Source organism: Olea europaea, unplaced genomic scaffold (assembly GCF_002742605.1).
Source record: "Olea europaea var. sylvestris unplaced genomic scaffold, O_europaea_v1 scaffold2957, whole genome shotgun sequence".
NCBI lineage: Eukaryota > Viridiplantae > Streptophyta > Magnoliopsida > Lamiales > Oleaceae > Olea > Olea europaea.
This window is the reverse complement of record NW_019248184.1, coordinates 33413-57613: the sequence shown is the minus strand read 5'-3', so window position 1 is coordinate 57613 and position 24201 is coordinate 33413. Positions and strand designations below refer to the sequence as shown.

Below are 24201 nucleotides of genomic sequence, written 5' to 3'. Positions count from 1 at the left end.
TGGCCCTATTCAAGTATCTCTATCCCTATTTATTTTATTTTTTTGGTTTGAGAATGCATTTTGAAATAGTATTTTTTTAAAGAATGCATGGTTAAGTATTAAGAAAAAGTTTTGAATTTATGTGCAAAATATTTTTATTTTAAATGTATGATCAAAAAGGAGTTTGAGAAAAAATTTAATTTAATGGACGTCCAACATGGGATCTAAAACTAATTCACAAATAATTAGTAAAGATGAATAAACCCGTAAACAAGTGATACACACCAGTTACTCATGAATATTTCTCGATACTACAAAATCACAATTCTTTCTTATCCAAAATGAAACCATCTTATCCATGCAAAATTCCTTTGATGAACTATAGATCTCTGAGAATGAAGCACGGAGCAGTAACATTTACACACATAACTCTTGGATCCTTATCTTTCTGAATTTAGAAGTTGTTGATCTCAATTTTTGTAAGGATGACTTGGCCAACAAATTCTGGCTCTTACTCACGTCCACTTAGCTTCTTCATGCACATTTGAAAAAATCCTTACAGCAAGTGGCCAATCTTCGACAATGGGTAGGCAACCGCGACTACTTCGACAGTCATGTTTGAGTCACTTTAGTAGAAAGGGTTCGTTTAGATTTGGGAAATATTGAAAGAGTAGTAAGAGAGCAAACTTATAGATTTGAGAGTTTAAAATTGCATTACTTTTGAATGGTACAATATGTGAGCTTTTATAGTAGAAGTAGATAAGTAAGAACTGTTGGATAAAGAGACACGTAGCCTCATCCCAGTGGCTAGGCACCTTGTCATAGCATCAATCAGTCAGTACTAGGTTCAGACACATTTAGCCCTTGTTTGAGCCCCATTCTTTTTATAAGAATGAATTTTTGAATAGTGTGTTGATGAGAAATGTATTAACGGTAATTAGAGATATTCTTCCCTTTTGTCAATATATTGTATAATTTCACTCCTAAATTAGGTTTGTTTCCTATTATAGCCAACTTCACGTATACTACAAATATCAATGTGTATTGAATCATAAATCAATGAGAATTATTCCATTCAAATACCTAAATCTAACATGGTATCAGAGCCATGAGGTTTAGTCGTTGCATACCTTCTTCATAGCCAAAAATCGGCCTGTCCCTGCTGCAAAAACATCCACAAATGCTGCATCTCCTTATTTCTTACGCTCTTCAGATCAATCAAACCAGTCTCTCGTTGATGTACCCATCAATGGCGACAATTATCCCTCTTGGCATCATGCCATAACTCAAGCATTGCATGCCAAAAATAAGCTTGGTTTTGTCCTGGCACCATAAAACGCCCAACAGATGATACCACCGTTGCTCAATTTTGGGATCGATGCTGTGATATGATTATGTCATGGCTTCTTCAATCACTTGATCGTTCTCTTACAGGAAGCTTCATCTACTGTGATAAAATATATGAATTTTGGATCGAATTGGAGACACGTTTCCAACAGAGCAAACGCACCAAAATCTTCCGACTAAAATGCGACCTTGCCAATCTCCATTAAGAACACCAATCAATCACCAATTACTACAGTAAACTGAAGGAATTACGGGACGAATTGGCATCCTTATAGCCCACAAATCCATGTACCCGTGGAGCAGCCAAAGCCTTCTCTGAGATACAAGATTCTGATCGGGTGTATCAATTTCTTATGGGATTGAACGACTATTTTCAACAACTCAGGTCCCAAATCTTGGCTACAGACCCTCTTCCTTCAATTGTCGATGCTACGCCATCCTCCACCAGGAAGAAACCCAGAGAATGGTCCAACCTACTTCTCGACCAGAGGTATCAGCATTACTCACTCGGTCGATGACATCTCAAAGAAACCCATCTTGTCACCGTTGTGTCTGGCCGGCTGGGACATCGCTTTGTGAAGAATGCGGCAAGCAGGGTCACTCCCTTGCTAAATGCTTCGAGATACTTGGCTATTCGAAGTGGTGGCCATCCAAGAACAAGCGCACCACACTCGGGTCTTTGTCGGCACATGGGGCTTCACCGACAGCGCACCAAGCTTCAATTCATGTGCCTAATTTTTCATCTAACGTGGGCAGTTCTTTGGCATCACCAGTGAGTGGCTTCTCCACCGATCGATATACTAAATTGATGGAATTATTAAAACCAGCGGCTCTTTCTTTTACATGTGTAAATCCCTCATCCCAATCTCATTTTATACCTTGGATTGTTGATAGTAGTGCTACGCACCACATTACTACCTCACCCGTTAATAAATCTCGTATTACTACATGCCCGACTTTTGTTTGTCTTCCTACAGGTGCTTTAACTCCCGTCACTTGTACGAGTGATCTTTCTCCATCTCCCAATCTTAACATTTCTAACATTCTATCAGTTCCTGATTTCAAATTCAATTTATTATCAGTCAGTCAATTGACAAAGTCACATAATTGTGTTGTTTCTTTCTTTCCCATTTTTTGTACTTTTCAGGACCTAATCACGAAGATGCTGATTGGAGTAGGTAAAGAGCATAACGGACTATACCACTTCAAGCATACTCCAGCAACTGCTCTCCAGTCATCCTGTCATATCTCGTTCAATACATGGCATCAACGTTTGGGTCACCATTCTTTACATATTATTCTGCATTTTATTTCACGTCCACAAGTTATTGATCATTATAAAACTTGCAGTCGTGGCAAACATACTCGATTACCTTTTAAATTAGTTGATAATAAAAGTTTAATGCCTTTTGAATGCATATTTTGTGCCATTTGGGGGTGGTTATCATACTGCTTCCCTATCTGGTGCTCATTATTTTTTAAAGATAGTCGATGAATATACTCAAGTCACATGGGTATACTCAATGCGTTTTAAATCTGAGACTTTGACATGTCTTTGTGCATTTTTTGCTATGATCCAAACACAATTTCATTCCAAAATACGTCACATAAATAATGGCAATGGCCAAGAATTCTTTGAGTGCACCATTCAATATCTTTTTGCAGAACAAGGTACCATTCATGAACGTACTTGTGTGGAAACACAACAATAGAACGGTGTTGCTGAGCAAAAACATTGTCATATTTTAAATGTGAGTCGGTGCTTGCGTTTTCAAGCTCACCCTCCTCTCACATTTTGGGGAGAGTGCGTTGTCACTGCTACATACCTTATCAACCGTACTCCATCCTCATCTTTACAAAATATTCTCCTTTTGAGCGCCTTTACCAACATGCACCCAAATATGATCAATTACGTGTCTTTGGTTGTCTTTGCTATGTCAGTACGATTTCTGCCGGTTGTGATAAGTTTTAACCTTAAGATCATCCCCGCGTTTTCTTAGGATATCCTTCTTCTCATAGTGCATATCGGGTCTATGACCTTGAAACCAAGAAGATCCTCATCTCTAGAGACGTCACTTTTATCGAACATGTTTTCTCCTTACAACTTTTATCCCAGTCTGCCCCAACGCCTGTTGTCTTACATTTTCCTATTCCAGAACCTCCTATCCCACTTTCAAATCTCTCATCTCTAGAGCCCCTTCCAGCCTCTCTTCCTACTCGCCCCACTATACTATACACCATCCTTTCCATCTTGCTGATTACGTCTATCCTATCTTACCGTCAACCTCTTCTGTAACGCCTTCAACTACTACAGTCACATCTTCAGGTACGACTCATCCACTCTTTCATTTTGTTTCCTATAATAAATTTTCTGCTAATCACTTTGGTTTCCTATCTATTCTCTCACAATCTTCTGACCCACTAGTAACTCTCAAGCTCTTAAGCACTCCCATTGGAATGATGCCATGCGGGCTGAGATTCAAGCTCTTGAAACTAATCAAACTTGGCTTTTATCTCCTCTTCCTTCTGGTAAAAAACCCATTGGTTGCAAGTGGGTTTTCAAAACTAAATCCTATGCCGGATGGTTCCATCGAACGGTATAAGGCTCGGTTGGTGGCTAAAGGTTATACTCATGTTGAGGGCCTTGATTATCATGACACTTTTGCCCCTGTAGCCAAACTTGTCACCGTTCGTTGTGTTTTGGCCGTTGCAGTATCTCGTAATTAGTATCTTCATCAACTTGATCAATAATGAATTTCTTCATGGTGATTTAGATGAGGAGGTCTACATGCCACTTCCTTCTGGTTATGGTCAACAGGGAGAGACCCGTGTTTGTTGCCTCCTGAAATCCGTTTATGGCCTCAAACAGGCTTATTGTAATTGGTACTCCAAACTCTCATCTGCATTATTATCTGATGGCTTCACTCAACTGTAGCTGATCACTCACTCTTTACTTGGATTATTGGCTCTTTTTTTACTGTTATCCTAGTCTATGTTGACGACGTTTTGGTTGCAGATAATGATCTCTTTGCCATTACCAACCTTTAAACTTCTTTTGACAACAGGTTCAAAATCAAGGATTTAGGTACCATGAAGTACTTTCTTGGTCTTGAGATCGCCTGGTCGCCTCTTGGTATTTTTGTCAACCAACACAAATATACACTGGACTCTGGCAATTTAGGTTTACGACTAGCTACTTTTCTCATGGATCAGAATTTGAAACTTGCTCATAATGATGGCACTCTACTCTCGGACCTAAGTTCATATCGACGCCTAGTGGGTCGACTCTTATACCTTACTATTACTCAGCCAGACATCTCATTCTCTGTTAACATACCAAGTCTATTCATGCAAAACCCTGGGGACTCACACCATGCCACTGCTCTTCATGGTCTCTTCTATTTATCTAAGTGTAATCTTCAACTTTCTGCATACTCAGATTCTGATTGGGCAGGCTGTCCCACCATTCATCGTTCCACAATTGGTTTTTTTGTTACTATTGGCTCAAATCTCTTTTGCCCGACCTTGTTATTCTACATCCACACCGTATTCTGCTCTACTGTGACAATGCGGCTGCACTTCATATCACGTGCAATCCTGTTTTCCATGAACGTACCAAACATATTGAAATTCATTGCCACTTTGTGCGTGAAAAGTTTTTATCTGGGCTCATTCTCCCAACACATCTCATCCAAGCTATAACTAGCTGACATTCTTACCAAAGCTCTTGGAAAGGATTTATTTCACCATTTCACTCACAAGTTGGGCATTACAGACCTCCATGCTCCAACTTGAGGGAGAGTATTAACAGTAATTAGAGATATCCTTCCCTTTTGTCAATATATTGTATAATTTCATTTCGAAATTAGATTTGTTTCCTATTATAGCCAACTTCATGTGTACTACAAATATCAATATGTATTGAATCATAAATCAACGAGAATTATTCCATTCAAATACCTAAATCTAACAAAATGTGTGATTAAAAAATAAGGAAGGCAACCACGACTACTCCGATGGTCATGTTTGAATATATTTGAGTGTTGAGACTTGAGTCACTTTAGTAAAAAGGGTTCATTCAGATTTGAGAAATATTGAAAGAGTTGTGAGAGAGCAAACTTATAGTTTTGAGAGTCTAAAATTGCATTACTTTTGAATGGTACAATATGTGAGCTTTTATAGTAAAAAGAGATAAGTAAGAACTATCAGCCTTATCCCAGTGGCTAGGCACCTTGTCATAGGCATCAATTAGTCAGTGCTAGGCTTAGACACATTTAGCCCTTGTTTGAGCATCATTCTTTTTATAAGAATGAATTTTTGAATAGTGTGTTGATTAGAAATGTGTGGTTAAAGTAAGGAAATTTTTTTAAATTTATAAGTAATATTATTTTATTGAAAAATGTGTGGTTGAAATGATATTAAAACGCTATTTAAGAATGTATTTTTTCAAAGAATGGGTCTCAAATATGGGCTTAATAATATGACCTTCTGCAGTCCTAAGTCTGACACGTAGGGGCTAAACTTGACATATTGACTAAGTAATGTAGTTATTACAATAAGTTGTCACATCAATCATTTAATGGAAGATCTTGTACGAAAGATCTCCTACAGCAATTCTAATTGCCTCACCTCATACTTGAAGGTTCAAACTTTAAAGCATATTAGGTACGGATTAAAATCTGATGTTAATCTAAGTCAAAATCAAACAATCAATATTAACAATATTTTTTATGGGTCCCACAATTTTTCAACCACATTTCAAAAACTTCTATCACAATCTATTAAAAAATCTAATTTTAATTCCTACCAAACACCCTCCGATATGGGTTCGGCCTCTACATGGACTTTTGGATTGAAGTGTACTATCTTAATCATGCCACGCGGTTTGTTCTTGAAGATTTGATGCTTTGACATGAACGCCTTGCTTATTTTTAATTTTAATTAATAAAAAAAATTAGTTTAAATAAATTTTTTAACAATACGATCCTAGTTTATTAGTATTGCAAATTGAAAATATAATTTCTTTCCTCTATATTATTTATTATCCTTTTTTTTTCATTTGGAAATGATAAAGAGTAGTATGTTAATATAAACACGCAAAAAAAAAAGGAAAAAATATATTGACTTTTTAACATTCCTTTTAACTAGGACACTTTGAAGAGAGTAGAGAAAAAATAGAAAAGTATTTCGAGCTTATTTTTTATAATAAGACGAGAATTTGCATGGTTAAAAGATTGAAAAAACGCATCAAGAGATATTGTTTAGCCCTTGTTTGAGTCCCATTTTGAGAAAAAAATCAAAATTGTATCTGGAATAGTATTTTTTGAAGAATGTGTGATATCAAAATAAGAAAAAATTCAATTTATGTGTAAAAGATTTTATTGAAGAATGTATTGTTGAAAATGAATTTTGAAAAAATGAATTTATGATAAAATGGGGCTCAAACAAAGGCTTAATAGACAAACAAAGCAATGTGCAAACGCACGTTCTACCTATAAAATAAAACTGGAAATAAATATATTATGTTTTCATATGCATGCAATTAAATTAATCAAGATTCACACCAATTTCTAGCCCTAGCCTAAAAAAATAATTAAAAAAACCTTATGTGAACCTTTTACATAATTTATGCTTTCTTTAACTATAGTACAAAGTTTAGAGGTCTTAATGCAAATTTCATGTCTAGATAAAATCTTGGGTGTACCCCAACGTTCTCGTTTCTCAATGCAACGTATTATCAAGTTCCCTCTCTGCAATGTAGGGGTGGAGTTTGAGAAAGACCTAATCGTGTGCATCAAAAGACCTAATCGTGTGCAACATTTGACTGCTGGTATGTTACCGAGACAATTGAGGTAGCTTGGTTCCATAAAGGGCTTTAAAGAGAGTCATTCTTATGGAGGAATGGTAAGACGTATTATACCACCACTATGCCAATGAAAACCATCTTCCTTACTGTTTAGGATGTTGATATGTCATGCACCTTAAGTACATCTCTAGTCACTGATTGAGTCTTTCAGTTTGTCCATCTGATTAAGGGTGATAAGCAGAGCTCAAGTGGAGTTGTGTGCCCATGAGTTGAAATAGTTCCTGCCAAAACTTGTGTTGTAGTGATTATTATTCTCGACATCACGTTCTTTGAAAATAAACCATACTTCCATAGAACCTCTCTTCAAGGGGAAAATGTAAGTGAAAATCGATACCTAAACTTAGATATTTACCCTCTGGAAGTGAACATACCACCTAGTCCTTCTATGCAATTTACAGGATGAAACTTGAATTAGGGGAAGATGCAAAAAAACAAGGTGGCAAGAAAATACTTGTTTACTCGCGAAAACAAAAAATAAGGCATAAAGAGAACCTTACACCCGAAGCACCAAGAAAGTCAAAACCAATGATAGTTCCGTTGGAACCAATAAAAGTCTCGAAATCTCATGATACCACAAATATACTAGAATCATCAGACATTAACCTACCCTTCACACTCTTAAAAAAATTCGATCATGTACTCTCCATCATATCTCAAAGTTCATGTCGCATAATGCTTTGTCTATAGGATTTTGAAGTTTCACCTCCCATCTTAACAGTACCAAAATCCCAAGAGATATTCAGGAAACTTTGGGAATTCCATAATGGAGAGAAACGGTGATGGACGAAATGCAAGCGTTGGAAAAAATGAAACGTGGGAGTGACGGATTTGCCAAGAGGAAAAAAGACCAGTTGGGTATAAATGGGCCTGCAACTTAAAATATAAAGTAGATGAACAGTAGAATTGTATAAAACTAGGCTAGTTGCAAAAGGATATACCCAGACCTATGTCATTGACTACATAGAAAAATTTGCACCTGTGGCTAAATTAAATACAATTCGAGTATTCTTGTCGTTAGTAGCAAACTTGGATTGGCCTATCCAACAACTGAACATTAAGAATGAAATTTTAAATGGAGAACGGGAAGAAGAAGAAATTTACATGACTATATCACCAAGTTTTTGCAAGGTAAATGAAAAGAATAGGGTATGCAAACTCAAGAAGTCCTTGTATATACTAAAGCAATCACTTAAAGCATGGTTTGACATATTTGCGAAAGTACTGAAAAGACTAGGATACCAATAAGTGCAGTCAAATCACACTATGTTCCTCCAATAGTTTGATGATGGAACTAAGACAATCTTAATTGTATACGTTGATGACATAATCCTAATAGAAGATAACATAGTGGAGTGGAAATGGAGAAACTTAAGGAGAATCTAGCCACTGAATTTGAAGTAAAAGATCTGAAACAAATGCGATACTTCTTAGGAACGGGAGTAGCCAGGTCAAAAAGGGGCATTAGTGATTCATAGAGAAAGTACATTCTTGACCTTTACACTGAAATAGGAATGCTTAGATGTAAACCAGGTAATCTACCAGCTGATACGGGTAATAAAATCGAGAATACCTACAGTGCAGTAGACACAGATAGATATCAATGACTAGTAGGTAAACTAATCTGCTTGTCACACACTAAATTTGAAATTGCATTTGCAGTTAGCATGATAAGTCAACATATGCACTCTCTGAAGGAAGTCCATCTCGAAGCTGTCTATAAAATACTCAGATATCTCAAGGGTTCATCAGAGAAGGGACTATTCTTCAAAAAGCATAAAATGAAAGACGAAGTCTTCATGGATGCCGACTGGATAGTTTCTACGGAAGATAAAAGATCAACTACCAAATCTGCACTTTTGTATGGAGAAATCTAGAAACATGGAGAAGCAAGAAACAAATTGTAGTTGCCAGAAGCAGTACTGAAGCATAGTTTAGAGCAATAGCACAAAGAATATGTGAAGGATTGTGGTTGAAGAAACTCCTAAATGAGTTACATGTTATAATTAAGTTACCAATTAAACTATATTGTGACAATAAAGCTACTATCAACATCTTTCTCAACCCAGTCCAACATGATCAGACAAAACATATTGAGGTTTATCAAAGAAAAGGTAGAAAAAGAGACTATTTGCATGACATATGTTCACACACAGGAGCAAGCTGCAGACATCTTTAGTAAAGGGCTACCTTGATCAAAATTCGATGATCTTTTTTACAAGTTGGATATTATTAATATTTGCAATCCAACTTGAGGGGGAGTTTTGTAATCCCGGATATGTGGAAATATTCCACCGTCCCTAATTAGCATTATCTATTTAGGAAAATTATAATTCTTGCAATTAGGGAAAATTGCAGAAGATTTTTTGCATTGATTTAGGAATATTGTTTTTCCTTATTTTAAACTATTTTGTATACTATATAAGGCTGTAATTAGGGTGTAATTATTCGTTGAGAAATAAAGAGGAATTCTCTACAATTCACAAATACTCTACAATTAACAACTTGCTTGTAAAGATTTTATCCCTATCAAATATAATGCTTTGTAGTAATCCATGAAGTTTAAACACAACATCAAAGAAGCTTCTTGCAACTATAACGACTGGGAGATAGTAATGAAGTACCCATATTTTGTAAATCTATCCATTGCCTCCATAATAATATCTTTACCCCCTGAATTAGGCAATCTTTCTATGAAGTCCATGCTGATGTGACTTCAAGCATGTAGCAACATTGGTAAGGTAGGGGCCGTAGTAATTTAGGGAACGGCACGTGCTCTCTTTTACATTTCTGACATATTCACACTGCATCATCTCCATCTTTATACCTTGATTCATCCCTAGCCAGTAGAAGTGTTGCTTGGCCCTATAAATGCTATTGTGAATTCCTGAATGGCCTCCTTTTTGAGATCCATGAACATTTTGGATCAAATTTGATCTAATTTTCCCTTCGATTCCAATATATAATCTGTCATTGTACTTCAAAACTCCATTGTTGTACTTAAAGTTAGGATCAGAATTAGGATCCAACAAAAGGGATTAAAACTTAGCTTCAATAAAAACATCTCCTGTATCGCTATCATTGGCGTCTTCATCCAAGTAGGAATCACCACTGTCATGCCAAAGCAGTCTTGTTTTCCTTCATGCCTCTTGGACAATACATCAGCCACTAGGTTATCAGCTCTCCTCTTATACATTATTTCATTGCTGAGCCCTAGTAACTTAGTGAGCTATTTTTGTTGAAGTGGTGTGGTGATCCTTTGCTCAAGTAGGTACTTGAAAGAGTAATGACCAATCTTGATGATGAAATGGTTACCTTCTAAATAATGCCTCCATTTGCCCACAATTGTAACCAATGTCATTAGCTCATTTTGATAGATGGACACGCCCAAATTCCTTATTCCAATGGCTTTGCTTAGGTAAGCTAGGGATCTCTTATCTTGCATCAACACAGCCCCAATTTTCCATTGGCAAGCATCTGTTTCTGTAATAAATGGTTTATGGAAATCAGGTGGAACGAGGATAGGGGTTGAACTCATGGCTTGCTTTAATTGATCAAAGGCTGAATCTGCCTCTATGTTCCATTGGAAGTTGTCCTTTTTAAGAAAATCAGTAGTGGTCTAGCTATTACCCCAAAATTTCAAACAAATTTTCTGTAATATTTAATCAACCCTAAGAAGCCTCTCAATTGTTTGACGGTCTTAGGTCTAGGCCATAGCTGCATGGCTTCCACCTTACTGGGATCAGCTAAAACTCCCTCCTGGATGATGATGTGACCTAAGTACTCAATTTGTGGTTGTCTAAAATTATATTTAGTTTTCTTGCCAATTGATGCCTCGGTAATATGCCCATTACTTATTCAAAGTGTTGGCAATGAGTATCCAAGTCAGTGTTATACACTAGGATATCATCAAAAAACACTAGCACATGCTTCCTTAACTGGTCCTTGAACACCTCATTCATAAGACTTTGAAAAGTAACAGACGTATTGGTGAGGCCAAAGGGCATTACTTTAAACTCATTCAACCCTTGTTGAGTTTTAAATGCTATCTTATGCACATCTTCCTTAGTGACTCTTGTTGGTAACCTGCCCTGAGGTCAATCTTTGAATAGAATTTTACCCCATGGAGTTCATCTAAGAGTTCATCAATGAGTGGCTTTGGAAACTTATCTTTGATGGTTAAATTATTCAATTGTCGATAGTCTATTCAAAACCTTCATCGCCATCTTTTTTCTTAACTAGGAGGACTAGGGATGCAAAGGAACTATTAATGGCCTGAATGATCCCAGCCTGCAGCATCTCCTTAATCAATTTTTCTATCTTTGTTTTCTGGATGAAGGGATACCTATGGGGTCTGATTTTGAATGGTTGGGATTAAAGGGATATGATGGTCATGATACCTAGGAGGGGCTAATCCCTTTGGCTCTTCAAACACCCTTGGGAAGTGATGGATCACTTCAAGGGTTCTGCCAGGTATCTCTTCATCAACCTCTTTATTGGTATAGCACATTTGTTCTACCACCCCATAATTACTCCTATTGAACATCCTCTCCATTTTTTGCACATCCATCATTTTCACTAGATATACCGATGTTTCACTCTTCAATTCTACTTTATCCTTATGAGCTGACTGGGGCTAAGGATACATACAAGTTTTTGGAGGGCCAAATAAAATGGCATGTGGACGAGTTGGAAAAAGCGTAGGAGAAGGCTAAGGTGGTGAGGAAGGAGGTAGTGAAGGAGTACATTGCCAACTTCTAGCTCACCGAGGAATACAAGCGCTTCAGCATCTATTAGAGGAACTATGCTTACTCCGAGATGATGGAAAGGGTTGAGGAGCTCTACCCAGACAATGACCTATCTTAGCTAAGTTAGAAATTTGTAGTTGAAGTTCTTTAGATCCCAGCTGAGGAGGCGGCGTGAGATGAAGCGGTTGAAGAAGAGGAGAATGTAGAAGAGGCTTCTGAAGCTCCAACCGTTGAGGCGCCTGCTACTGAGGCACCCGCATCCCAGCCATCCAGAGTTTAGTTTAGGTTTCATTTCAGTTTTTATTGATATATTGGCCTCGAGCCCTCCCTTTGTAATATTTCTTAAGAATCAATGTATGAAACTTTTGCAATTGTACTTTAGAAACGACATCTATTATGTCAATGACACCAAAGGGGCATTAAATGAATGGAATTGGGATATGGATGAAATAGAGCCATTTTGAGGTTTCAGAGGAAGCCACTACGAAGAAGTTTCAGGAATTATGAAGGAAGTTTCGAACTCATATTGATCATGGGTTGAGAACGGAAATTGAACTCTATGAGATTTAATCTCCCGTTGTTCTTCAATAGCTCAGTGGTAGAGCGGTCGGCTATTAACTAATTGGTCGTAGGTTCGAATCCTACTTGGGGAGATTTAATTCATTTTGAATTAAAGAATTCAGAATAAAAGGGGCTTGCTTTGACCATTAAGAGTAGGTAACATGTTCCCTGTCTTTGTTTCTATCTCTTGGAGTCGGGCCTTCTTTTTGTACTATTACAGATATGAAAATAATGATCAAAATTGGATTAAATTGTCAACTGTCCTTATCAGAAATAGGATTGACTAGCGATTTCAAAGGAACTGGAGTTACATCTCCATGCAATATCCCCACTTCAACAACTTGGATGATAACGAATAACAATAATGAACTTACGTAACTGAAGTGCATCATGACCTTGAAGTAGACTAAACCACTCAACTTGGTAACTTGAACTTAGTAATGGAGAATGCTTAAGCCTGGTAACTTAAACAATGATGAAGGCACCGTGGCCTTCAATTAAACTGAATCACTCTAAGTCTTGAACCAGTTCGATAGACCGAGTTCGTAATAATTAAGCCTCCTAGTCCAAAGGACGTAGGAGTTTGGTACTAACTTCGTGGGTTATTTACCTTCCTTTGAAGTTCAGCTCCGCCAAAGGGGGCATGTGGCGTACGCCTCGAAGTGCAGACGAGGTAATCTCCATTTGGAATCAGGACCTGTCTTCCAAGATGCCCACTCTTCGTAACATGGTGGATGGTATAGCTATGCAGAGCCTTCTCCCTTTGGCGTTTAACCTCGCCAAGAGAGGCATATGGCGTACACCTTGGAGTTCAGACGAGATGATCCAAGTTTGGGATCAGGACTTCTCCTTCGAGATGTCCACGCTTCCCAAAATGGTGGATGGTGGAGCATGCAGATGCTTCTCCCTTTGACGTTCAGCCTTAACAAAGGGAGGCATGTGGCGTACACCTCGGAGTTCAGACGAGGTGATCCAGGTTTGGGATCAGGACCTCTCCTTCGAGGCGTCCATGCTTCCCAACATGGTGGATGGTACAGTCATACAGAGACTTCTCCCTTTGGCGTCAGTCTTGCCAAAATGAGGCATGTGGCGTACATCTCGGAGTTCAAATAAGGTGATCTAAGATTGGGATTAGGACCTCTCATTCAAGATGCCCACGATTTGAGAAATTTTTATCACTGAATTTGAACAACTTTGAGAACATCATTTTATTGAAACTTAAAATTTGATACATAAGCTGAGAAGGGTCTTCCAGCGAGGTGATACATTTGTTGATAGTAAATCCAGCTGAATGTTTCATGGGCGAGACTATGCCTTGCCATCCATGTCCTCAATCCAGTAAGTACCGGGTCAGAGTTCTTCTTTGATCTTGTAGGGACCTTTCCAATTCTGACCCAAGGTACCTATGCCTGGTTCTTTTGAGGATATGAAGACTCTCTGTAAAACCAGGTTGATTCGAAAGGACCTCTTCTTCACTTTAGAGTTGTAGTACTTGATTATCTTCCTCTAATAGGCAGCTAGCCTCAGCTGGGATTCATCTCTCCTTTCGTCAATGAAATCGAGGTCGCACCTCCGAAACTCGTCGTTAGTTATTTCACTGAAGCATGCGACGAGGTAATGGTAAACCGACTTCGACGAGGCTGATGGTCTCAGTGTCGTAAGCCATTGAAAATGGAGTTCTCCCTCTGGGAGTCTTGGTGGTGGTTCAAATTGCCCAAAGTACCTGTGACAGTTCATCAACAAATGCTCCTTTTAATACATCAAGTTTCCTTTTTAGGACATGTTTGATGGTTTTGCCATTAGCCTGGGGTGATGAGGCATGGAGAAATGTTTCTTTATATCGAGCTCATCACATAGATTACGAACCTTTTTATTATCAAACTACCTCCCATTGTCGGAGATAATCGAGTGGAAATTTTCGGAAACCCAGATAATATTCTTCTACAAGAACTTTGAAGTGTTTACTTCTGTGATTTTTGCCAGTGGCTCAGCTTTGACCCACTTCGTGAAGTAATCAATGGCCATTATTGCAAAGTTTACTCCTCTTGTACCTTTAGGTAGGAGACCTATGAGGCCAACGCCCCATTTAGAAAAGGCCAGGGACTAGAGAATGCAGTCAATTCTTGCGAGGGTTCCCTTTGGATGGGAGAGAAGCGTTAGCACTTGTCACATTTACATACAAATTGGAGAGCATCCTTTTTTCAAGGTAGGCCAGTAGTATCCCTACCTCAGTACCTTTTGTGCCAAAGCCAGATCTCCGAAGTGGTTCTACAAACACCTTCATGAACTTCTCTCAAAATATAGGTGGCTTCCTCACCACCCAGGCACCTAGGAAATGGGAAGGAAAAACTTCTTTTTTAAAGTACATCATCAATGAAGACAAAATGAGTCGACCTTCTTCTCAATTTGTAGGCTTCTTCCTTATTAGTGGGGAGGACCTAATTTTTTGGATAAGCATAAATAGGTTGCATCTAAGTGGGAGTTCTTTCCACCTACATCACGTCTGGAGCCTCGATGGAGGGTTTCAAGAGGTGCTCAATTGGTACCATTGTCAGCAGTTCGGAGTCCTTGCTGTTAGCAAGTTTGGAGAGTACATTGGCATGTGCATTTTCAACACGAGGTATTTGGATCAGTTCAAACTTTTCAAAGGACGGGAGTAGGTTTATTACCATCTTTAGATAAGAGGCCATGCCTTTGTCCCTAGCTAAGGAGTGCCTCATACTCTGCCACATTATTGGTAGCCTTGAATTCGAACCTCATAGGTGAGTTCATCTTGTGACTTCTGGGCTCAGTAGGACCACCCTAGCTCCCAAACTTGTGTCTCCAGCTGAACTATCCACAAATAAGTTCCATGTGGAAGGCTCAATGGGTTCCATCATTTCTTTCACCTCGAGTACGTTGGTAAACTCTGCCACAAAATTCACTAAAGCTTGGCCCTTGATGGCTGCCCTTGTTTTGAAGACAATGTTAAGTTCACTGAGCTCCACTGCCCATTTCAGTAGTCTTCCCGAGGCATCAGGCTTCTGGAGCACCGGCCTTAAGGGGAAGTTGTTCAGGACGTGAACGATGTGAGTTTAGAAATAGGGCATCAACTTCCTAGAGGTTGTGATCAAGGCCAAGGTGAGCTTCTCTATATCGGGACAGCGACTTTTTGTGGATAGAAGTGCCTTGCTAGTGTAGTACACGGGGAGCTGGGTAGTACCTTCCTCTCTGATTAGGACTGCACTAACGACATCATTAGAAATGGCAAAATATAGTTGTAGAACTTCTGCGGGCTTCGGCTTTGAGAAGAGGGGGCCTGCCTAGGTGCCTTTTTAGGCCCTGGAAGGCCTCTTCGTATTCCTCTGTCCATTGGAACCTCTTCTCTGCTTTCAATATTCTAAAGAATGAGAGGCATTTATCGGTGGCCTTGGAGACAAAGCGGCTGAGTGCTGCCATCCGCCCGATTAGACTTTGGACCTCTTTTGGTTTCTAGAGAGATCTCATCTCAATTCAATTCCTCTTTGATTGACCATATATCCTAAGAACATTCCAGAGGCAACATCGAATGCATATTTGAGGAGGTTGAGCCTCATTCCGTACTTTCTTAGAATTTGGAAGGTTTTGTTCAGGTGTGCCACATGGTCATCCGCCTTCAAACTTTTAACGAGCATTTTGTCTACATACACCTCTATCGTCTTGGTAGTAAGGTCCGCAAACATTTTGTTGACGAGCCTTTGATAAGTAGCCCCGACGTTTTTCAACCCGAAAGGCATCATCTTATAACAATAAAAGTCTCTGTTAGTGATAAAAGAGGTGCTCTCCTCATTGGCTGGGTACATGGAAATTTGATTGTAGCCTGAGTAGGCGTCCATGAAGCTCAACAACTCATGTCCAGTAGTGGAGTCTACTAGTTGATCAATTCTAGGGAGCGGGAAGTTGTCTTCGGGGCATGCTTTGTTAAGATTCGTAAAGTCAATACATACCCTCCATTTGCCTTTGTAATTCTTGACCAGCATCGGGTTAGAGACCCACTTCGAGTAGATGCCTCTTTGATGAAGCCATTTTTGATTTAGGTTTTACACTTTTTCCTTCAGGGCCTCATATCTTTCCAGGTTGAGAGCTCTTTTCTTTTGTCTATGCGAGGTAACTTTAGGGTCGATTTTAAAGTGGTGGCAGCTGACATTGGGGTCAATGCCTATCATATCCTCATGCCTCTATGCAAAGACGTCAAGGTTCTTACTTAGGAAGTCCTTGAGTTTCTCTTTCAATTTAGTAGATAGGCACTTACCTACTTTCAACATTTTGGTGGGATCCGAGGGTGCACCGAAAAACTTTCCAGCTCCTTTACCGGGGCTATCTAAGGCTCATGCTCAACCATATGGGGATCAATTTTGACAAGTACGAGTGGTTCGTTCCGTTCGAGAGGAGTATCGATCATTTCAACATCTTTCCGTTCGGGGGAGCCTTACTTGGGACGTCCATCATATCCATGTTGATTATGATGGCATTGATGTCCAAGGGCTCAGCCTTCCTGATGGAGCTTAAGTAGCACTCACTTTATCCTCTCTAGTCACTTCTTACTGTCGCTACCCCATTCTCAGACAGAAATTTCATTCATAGGTGGTAAATGGAGGTGATGGTCCTTAATTCCTTTAGGGCAGGTCTCCCTAGTACCCCGTGATAAGCCAACCGGCTATCCACAATAAGCAATTCCATGAAGTTCAAGGTGGTTTGAGGTGATTTTCTCATTTCCATCGTGAGCGTGATCTTTTCCCTCGGAGTAATGCTCTCTTCGGTAAATCCATACAAGGGAGTAGTGATAGGAGTCAACTCGTGGTGCAAGATCATCTTGTCGAATGTGGATCCAAATAACATGTACATGGAGCTACCATTGTTGACTAGCATTCACTTAAGTCTATTCCGGGCTACAACGGCCCTCACTACTAGTGCATCACAATGGGAAAAATGAACACCCCCGGCATCTTCTTGGGTGAAGATGATGGATGGTGCTTGATTCCTACGGGAGTTGCTGTCCACGATATAACTAGTTAGCGAGGGGCGCTTAGCCTCTCGAGCATAGTTCCTTTGTGAGTTCGTGTTTCACAACCTACATAGGGACCCCCAAATATGGTGTCAACCTCATATATCGGGGCCTCCTCTTGAGCCTGATTGCCCCTACGCTGTTTGCGTCTTTCTCTGGGCCTTTCCAAATTTGGCTTCCTCCTTCTATGGGAGATACATTCTTTGGCAGAGAACTGTCTCCTCAGGCCTAGGTTGTTGGTCATACCTAGGTAGGGGCCTTTCTATCGGGGACGAATTGTTTTTTCTTTTGCTCCGGGACTTACTCTTCGGGGGTGATGTGCAAAGTCCAAGCAATCGGCAGTGTCATAGGAGTACGAGTGGTGATACGAACATTACTGTTAGGGGCTTGGATTTTGTCTGGGTCTAGACCCCGAGCCTCGCCCACGGCCTCTTCCCCTTCGGGGGGGCCTGTTGCGAAGTTCTAGTCTATTGCGTGATGACTACGGAGGGACATCTTTATAGACCGAGGTTGGAACTGCATTCAAATTAGTGGTGGCGAGTGCTTGCCCTGAAATTTCATTACCAGCTTAGTTCATTTGGTAGTCCATCACATGAGAGGTCGGTCTCATCGTCCCTGCCTCTGCTGAAGTGGGAGGCCCCTGCTGGCCTTGTTTCTATGCTCAATCAATTGCTCATTGATTAGCTTCCGCCTCATCATTTTGAGCAAGGCATCATAGGTGGTAGGGTCCTAATTTTGCACGTCCCTCCAAAATAGGGTATTCATGTTTAGGCTTTCTCTCAGTGCTAACAAGGCCTCACAATCAGTTACTTATATGCAATATGTCATTTCATCAGTAAAACACGACAATAAACTTTTTAGAGACTCTCAAGGTGCTTGTCTCATGTCCTGGAGGCGCTGGATGGGGGGCCTCTCTTTCCTTGTTCAGAGCGAATCTCTTCAAGAATGTGGTCTTAAATTCTGACCAACTCCTTATGCTCCCCAAGTGGTAGCCTACTATACCAAAATTTATCCGCTCCACTAAGTGTCAAGTGGAAAGCTCTGCATTTTACTGCTGGGGTGGCACCTCTTAGGCTCGTGTGGGTCATATAAGCGTTCAAATTTTTCTTTGGGTTGCTTCTCTCGTTGTACTTTGGTATCTTAAACATAACATAGTGGCTTGACACCTAGGCACTCCTCAATTCTCTTGAGAATGGCAAATTCTCATCATCATCGTCCAAGTTGCAAAACCTGTGCTGTTCATCTGAGTCATTTTTTCATTGGCCTCATATCTGGGTGGAAGGTAAGAAAGACCAGCTTGGTTTTTGGCCTCTTTTTTTCTCCTTTGGCGCTATTTCTTGGCAAAGCAACATGGGGGCATTTTCATGCCTTTTCTCCGGTTGTTGAGCCATAGAAGATAGGGCTGTGGCCTCACCCGAGGCTCGTGAGGCTATTGTTGAAACCTGTGCCTCGGCTCTATCGGACTTATTCTTTCAAATATGCTGTTGGACCTCCTAGGCCTTTGTACTGACTTAAACGCTGGTGGGAAGTTATTCTCCATGTTGTATGGGACCTTGGTGGGTCGGCTAGCAGCATAGTTGGTTGAAATGTCAATCTTTATTTCTCTTTCCGTGGGGCTTCCTCTTCTACTGTTCCTGGGAGTGTAGATCGTTGGCTTTGGACTTCGTCTTCTTGTTGGTATTGTCTTTGAGGCGCATATGGAGGCACAGGATAGCCACCTTGGCCCTGCATTTGCATAAATAGCTCCTGTATGGCTAAGTTCTGATTGGTGATGTTCCTCATATTGGCGGCCATGGTGGCTACTTCTCTTGTGAGTTGTGCACCCTTTGCATTCCATCCCTTTTGTGGTGGTGGTATGGTATGCGATGGCCAGTAGGGGCTGTCGCTGGTGGAGTTGCACTGACGTTCTCCCTCATCCTCCTGGGGGCACATCTTCTTTTGAACTCATTTCTCCTTAGTTTCAACTCAAGATTTTTAATTTGTGGGGCTTCCTCTTGTTCTTTTTTCAAGAACAAATCATTTTTCAAAGGGGATGCCTAAATGCTTATCTTATAGTAAACTTTCACCACACGGTTGCTCGTGGTTATGGTATGATTTTCCACAGACGGCGCCAGTCTGTGACCTCATTTTCGGTCGGACAACAGATGCCAAACCATCGCGTATACGCGAGCCTAGTCTAACAAGCTAAGACACTAGGGCTGTTTGGAACGATCGGAGAAAGGGCTTGGGAGCGGCTCAAAGGCACAGGACGAAAACGTTCGAAATTCGACGAGACATTAGTGAAACGATTGTACAATAATTATCAATCACGGTTGATGAATTTGTGTGTAATCTCGTATGTGTTGCAAGAGAGTGAAAGAAAGAGTGTTGTTCTTGTATTGAATCTTGCATTCGCTTTATATGGAGTACATGGGGGAGTATTTATAGTAATACAAGTTGAATCGTGACCCTCGATTGGGAGTACACATGGCCTCATCTTGTTAGTTTACTTATCTAATCCTAGGCATCACGTTTGACTACCTAGCATGCCATACATTTATTAATCGACAGAGTACCCGCTATATTTGACAATATAAGACACTTGCACTCTATGATGGGTGTCCCATCAATCAATCAAAGATGATTCTTGTGTAAGATAAGATCTTTGGGAAGTAATAATGCTAAAGCCATTCCGGAGTTCGGCTTAGGCTATGGGCCTCGGTGTGGACCACCTCGGCTAGAGCACTTCGGCCTCCAAATAGTTGGGCCACGTTAGAGGTATTGCTTCCGGATGTTGTGAGTTGTTTGTTGGCCTAAGGGCCTCGATCACCATGCCATGTGGTTCGGCATAGGTGGGCCACGGACCCCAGTGGGTCGGCCAAGTGTTTAAACATGTAATACAAACTATATAGTCCCGTTTCTTTATTGAGAATGTTTTGTTTTGTTCATTTACTAATATACCATTGTTTAATTTGCCTAATTATAACAATTTTTTTTAACCTAATCTTGAAATTTTACATATATAAATTAGGGCAAACTAGGAAAGTTTTTAACAAAAATTGTCTTTTCAATAACATTAAATAAGATTTATTAATCCGTGCGTAAAACAAAATCAGCCTATATAAATGAATGGATGGAGTATTACTTTTATGCATGGGAAAATTACCTCAAACCTTACATCTATAGTATCCATCCCACCCATCCCGTACCCCACCTTCACCATTTGTAGAAAATTGTCTCTCTTTATAATTGTAAAAAACGTCTAAAAAATTCTCCATCCCTCTCTCCCCAAATGTAAAACCTCTCTTTCACATTATTTACTATTCAAAACTTTTTCTCTCTATCATTTCCCACCCTACTCTATCTTTTGATCAAATTAATGGGAATGCCAGAGATGGTTCGCAACCGTGAGGCTCACTGTTGGCATCAAAAATTGAAACTGAAATGTACATTCGATTGATTGCGAAGCATAAGTTTGTAATTCTCGATTGTGTATGTTGTTTGATGATATAAGCCCATGAATATGGTCGACTATAAATTGGTGGTTCGCAATCTTGAGGCTTGCTATTAGCTTCTTGATGAGTATGGTCGACTGGTGTAGTGGTACTGGCTTGGGCATTGCCGGAGAAGGTGGTACCCCAAAAAAACAATTCACAACTACTGGTTTTCGGCCTGATTTTTGGTGCGTTTGGAACGACAATAGGTCGGCATGTTGGTCAAAGTTTTTAAAGGATATTGAAGTGGTCATGCTGGTAATGGAGTTTGACAGCTTGGGTGGTGGTTGGCTGGTGATTAGAGGCTTCAAAGATAGGACACCGTTGCTTGCAGCAGTGAACAGCGTGATCTACATGTAGTGGTGGTAGTTGTGTGATGATGTCGGTAATGGTTTTGGTGCTGGTGGTGGCTTGGATTTGTTGAAGGTGTTGGTGGTACGCGTTTTGTTCTTTACGTTGTTGGGAGTGATGGTGGTGTTGGAGTGGTAATGGTTATGGAAATCAGGTGTAACCAAGTTTATCTTCATTGTGATTGTCCGTGATCAAATTTATGTTAACTGTGACTTGCTTACATATAGTCACAAATTGAATTGACATGGTCACATATAGTTACATTGAAAACAAAATTGGTCATAGTTAGTCACGGATAACACATGTCAATGAAAGGTAATATTTATGGTCATGAATTTAAGTTTAAAGTGGTGGTGGTGCATTGGAGGTGATGGTGGTCGATTGTGGTACTGGTCTACGGTGTATGCGGATTTATTTATAATGAACCTCTATGACCAAATATGTATTTATATATTGTGACTTGTTGTGACCAATTTTGAGTTAATCGTGACATATTGTGACTTGATCACGTATCGTTACAGTTAATATTGACCTGATCACAGACAATCACACTAAAAACAAATTTAGTCACAATTAATCATGCTGAATATAAATTCGATCACAATTAGTTACAAATAACACAAGTCGGTGACTTGGTTACATATATTAACTTGAAAATTTTCTAGGGATGAGGTGGAGGTATGATGATTTCATAGGTTGCAGCGTAATATCTTGTTTTCAATTCATGAAAATTTTGGTGGGCTGTGATAGGTAGGGTGGTTACGTCGTGGGAGAGGGGTGTAATCATCAATTTTCATTTTTTGGAAATTTTGAGGGGTAAGGGTAGGATGGTTTCGTAGTGTGGTGGTGGAATCTTCAACTTTCAATTACGGAAAATTTTTGATTCGGTAGGAGGTGGGGCGTAAAATCTAATTTTCTGGAAAATTTTCTGGGGGTGGGAGGCGTGAGGTGGGATGGAGTGGGATGAGGATGAATACGTAAATTAAATTTATTATTATTATTATTATTATTATTTGCCACCTGATTTATTATTTTTATTATTATTATTTGCCACCTGATTTATGGAATATTTTAGGGAGTTTGTTAATTGTGAAATGTTGTTTCTAAATGGACAAAAATTATTGTGTTAAAATGTGTGAACTTGATTGTTTGACTCGACATCCCATGAGGACGATTAAATGGAACGGTTATTTTTAAAAAAAATAAAAATTTAAAAATGGAGGTTTAGAAGTAAATTAAAATATATGTTGAGCTGTATTTTATTTCTCGATCCCATGCGTTTCTTGTCTAAATTATGAAAACGTATATTTTTATTTTCTAGATTTTAACAATTTCTTTCATCTTTCACGAAATATGCATTTTTCAAGTAACTATTTAATTTAAACCGTATTAAATAAACCAAAAAAAGAAAAAAAGAAAGACGAGTTGACCGACCCACCCTACAATATTAGGCTCATAGGACGATATAGACCTAATCTTAATCATATTTTTAAACGTCTTGTTGTAGGCGGATTAATTCAGATCAACTTATCCATTTTGACAAATCGACATCTTTCGCTTAGTTATCTCTCATGAGTCATGATATTAGATTTACTTCCTAACTTAGATTATGCTCAAAATTTTAAAATAAGATTGGAATCATAAAGGATATGTCTTGATTTAAAGGATATTTGGATGATTTACGCAAGAGTAAAAGTGTGAAATTATGAATTAAAAAAATAGGGATCAAATTACTTGTTTTTAAGGATGGGGAACTATCTTGTAATTTGGTCAAATGATTAGCGGCCAATAGTGCATTTTACTTTTCCATGGATTGAATGGTTTTCAAGGGTAATTGAATTATCCTGATGAAAATTGAGACTTGTGATTTCATGATTTGAAGGTTAGGGATCAATTTTCACATTTCGAAAGGTAAGAGACATCAACTGCAATTTTGTATGAAAGTAATGAGAATATGAGTAGCAACGGTGAAACTCAGTGACCATAAGTGAAACTATTATCTAGTGTTTAATGACCAATTTGAAATTTTTTACACACTTGGATGACAAATTAGTGAATTAACTCATACTTTATTCCAATTATAATTTATAGCTATAATTTAACATTCAACTTAGTCATTAACTCAAAATAATATTAGATCGGTAAGTCACCACTTTAATCGATCGCCAATAGTACCAGGTAGAGTATAAGACAAATTAAGTTCTATTCTCCCCTCCCACGAGTTGTTCAGCAAAAAATAAAAAAAACTTTCTAGACCTTAAAAAATGTTTATAGAAAATGACAAATGAATAAGGAAAAAATTGAATGTACATAATTATTTTCCACAGAAAGATTACAGACCCTCACATCCAATGGACCCCACTAAAATATTTCAAAAAAAAGATCCACCCACCTGGTATGTGTGTTCTGTAAAGGTTCTGTACCATTTTTTCGGTAAGTCTAGCTTTGCTCAATGAATAATGCATAGTAATTAAAACAATAAAAAAAATCAGTTTATTATTTTAAATCAACACAAAACCTTGACAGCACAAAATGCATGTATAATTGCATACTTTCAAAATGCATACACAATTGCATATTTTAAAAATCTAATTATATTATACAAGTAAATTTGATCGACAGTAGATTATGATTTTAATTTTTCTGGCTCAACACCCATAATTTATTTTTTAATTGTTAAAAAGTAAAAAAACTAAAAATAACGAAAATAATGCAAAATATATAAAATTTGTTACTTATAGTTCAATCACAAAATACTCTTGTAACTAGTTTACTCACCACAAAAAAATTTAAAAAAAAATCTTTCTGAAAAAATAATTTTCTGTCGATTTTGTATCATAAAAATAGAGTCGTCAA

General features: G+C 38.9%; 1 protein-coding gene and 1 non-coding gene across 2 annotated transcripts; both read left to right on the top strand.

Annotated features, from left to right (window-relative positions):
- The first annotated feature begins 1789 nt into the window (after positions 1 to 1789).
- On the top strand, positions 1790 to 4261 carry LOC111384627. Its single transcript, XM_023008932.1, has 6 exons — positions 1790 to 2407; positions 2474 to 2650; positions 2811 to 2997; positions 3103 to 3316; positions 3483 to 4045; positions 4101 to 4261. Exons 1-6 carry the CDS (start codon positions 1790 to 1792, stop codon positions 4259 to 4261), a joined length of 1920 nt encoding a protein of 639 aa, XP_022864700.1.
- An 8257-nt stretch (positions 4262 to 12518) lies between these two features.
- On the top strand, positions 12519 to 12590 carry TRNAN-AUU. The gene has a single exon. It is a non-coding gene; the product is annotated as a tRNA-Asn (tRNA).
- The last annotated feature ends 11611 nt before the right edge of the window (positions 12591 to 24201 follow it).

Excerpts from the sequence above, each read along its gene's own strand:
- LOC111384627 (XM_023008932.1), top strand. The coding sequence starts at position 1,790 with ATGGTCCAACCTACTTCTCGACCAGAGGTATCAGCATTACTCACTCGG. Across the intron at positions 2,408-2,473 it reads TCAAATTCAATTTATTATCA|GACCTAATCACGAAGATGCT; the intron begins GTCAGTCAATTG and ends TGTACTTTTCAG. Across the intron at positions 2,651-2,810 it reads ATTTTATTTCACGTCCACAA|ATAGTCGATGAATATACTCA; the intron begins GTTATTGATCAT and ends TATTTTTTAAAG.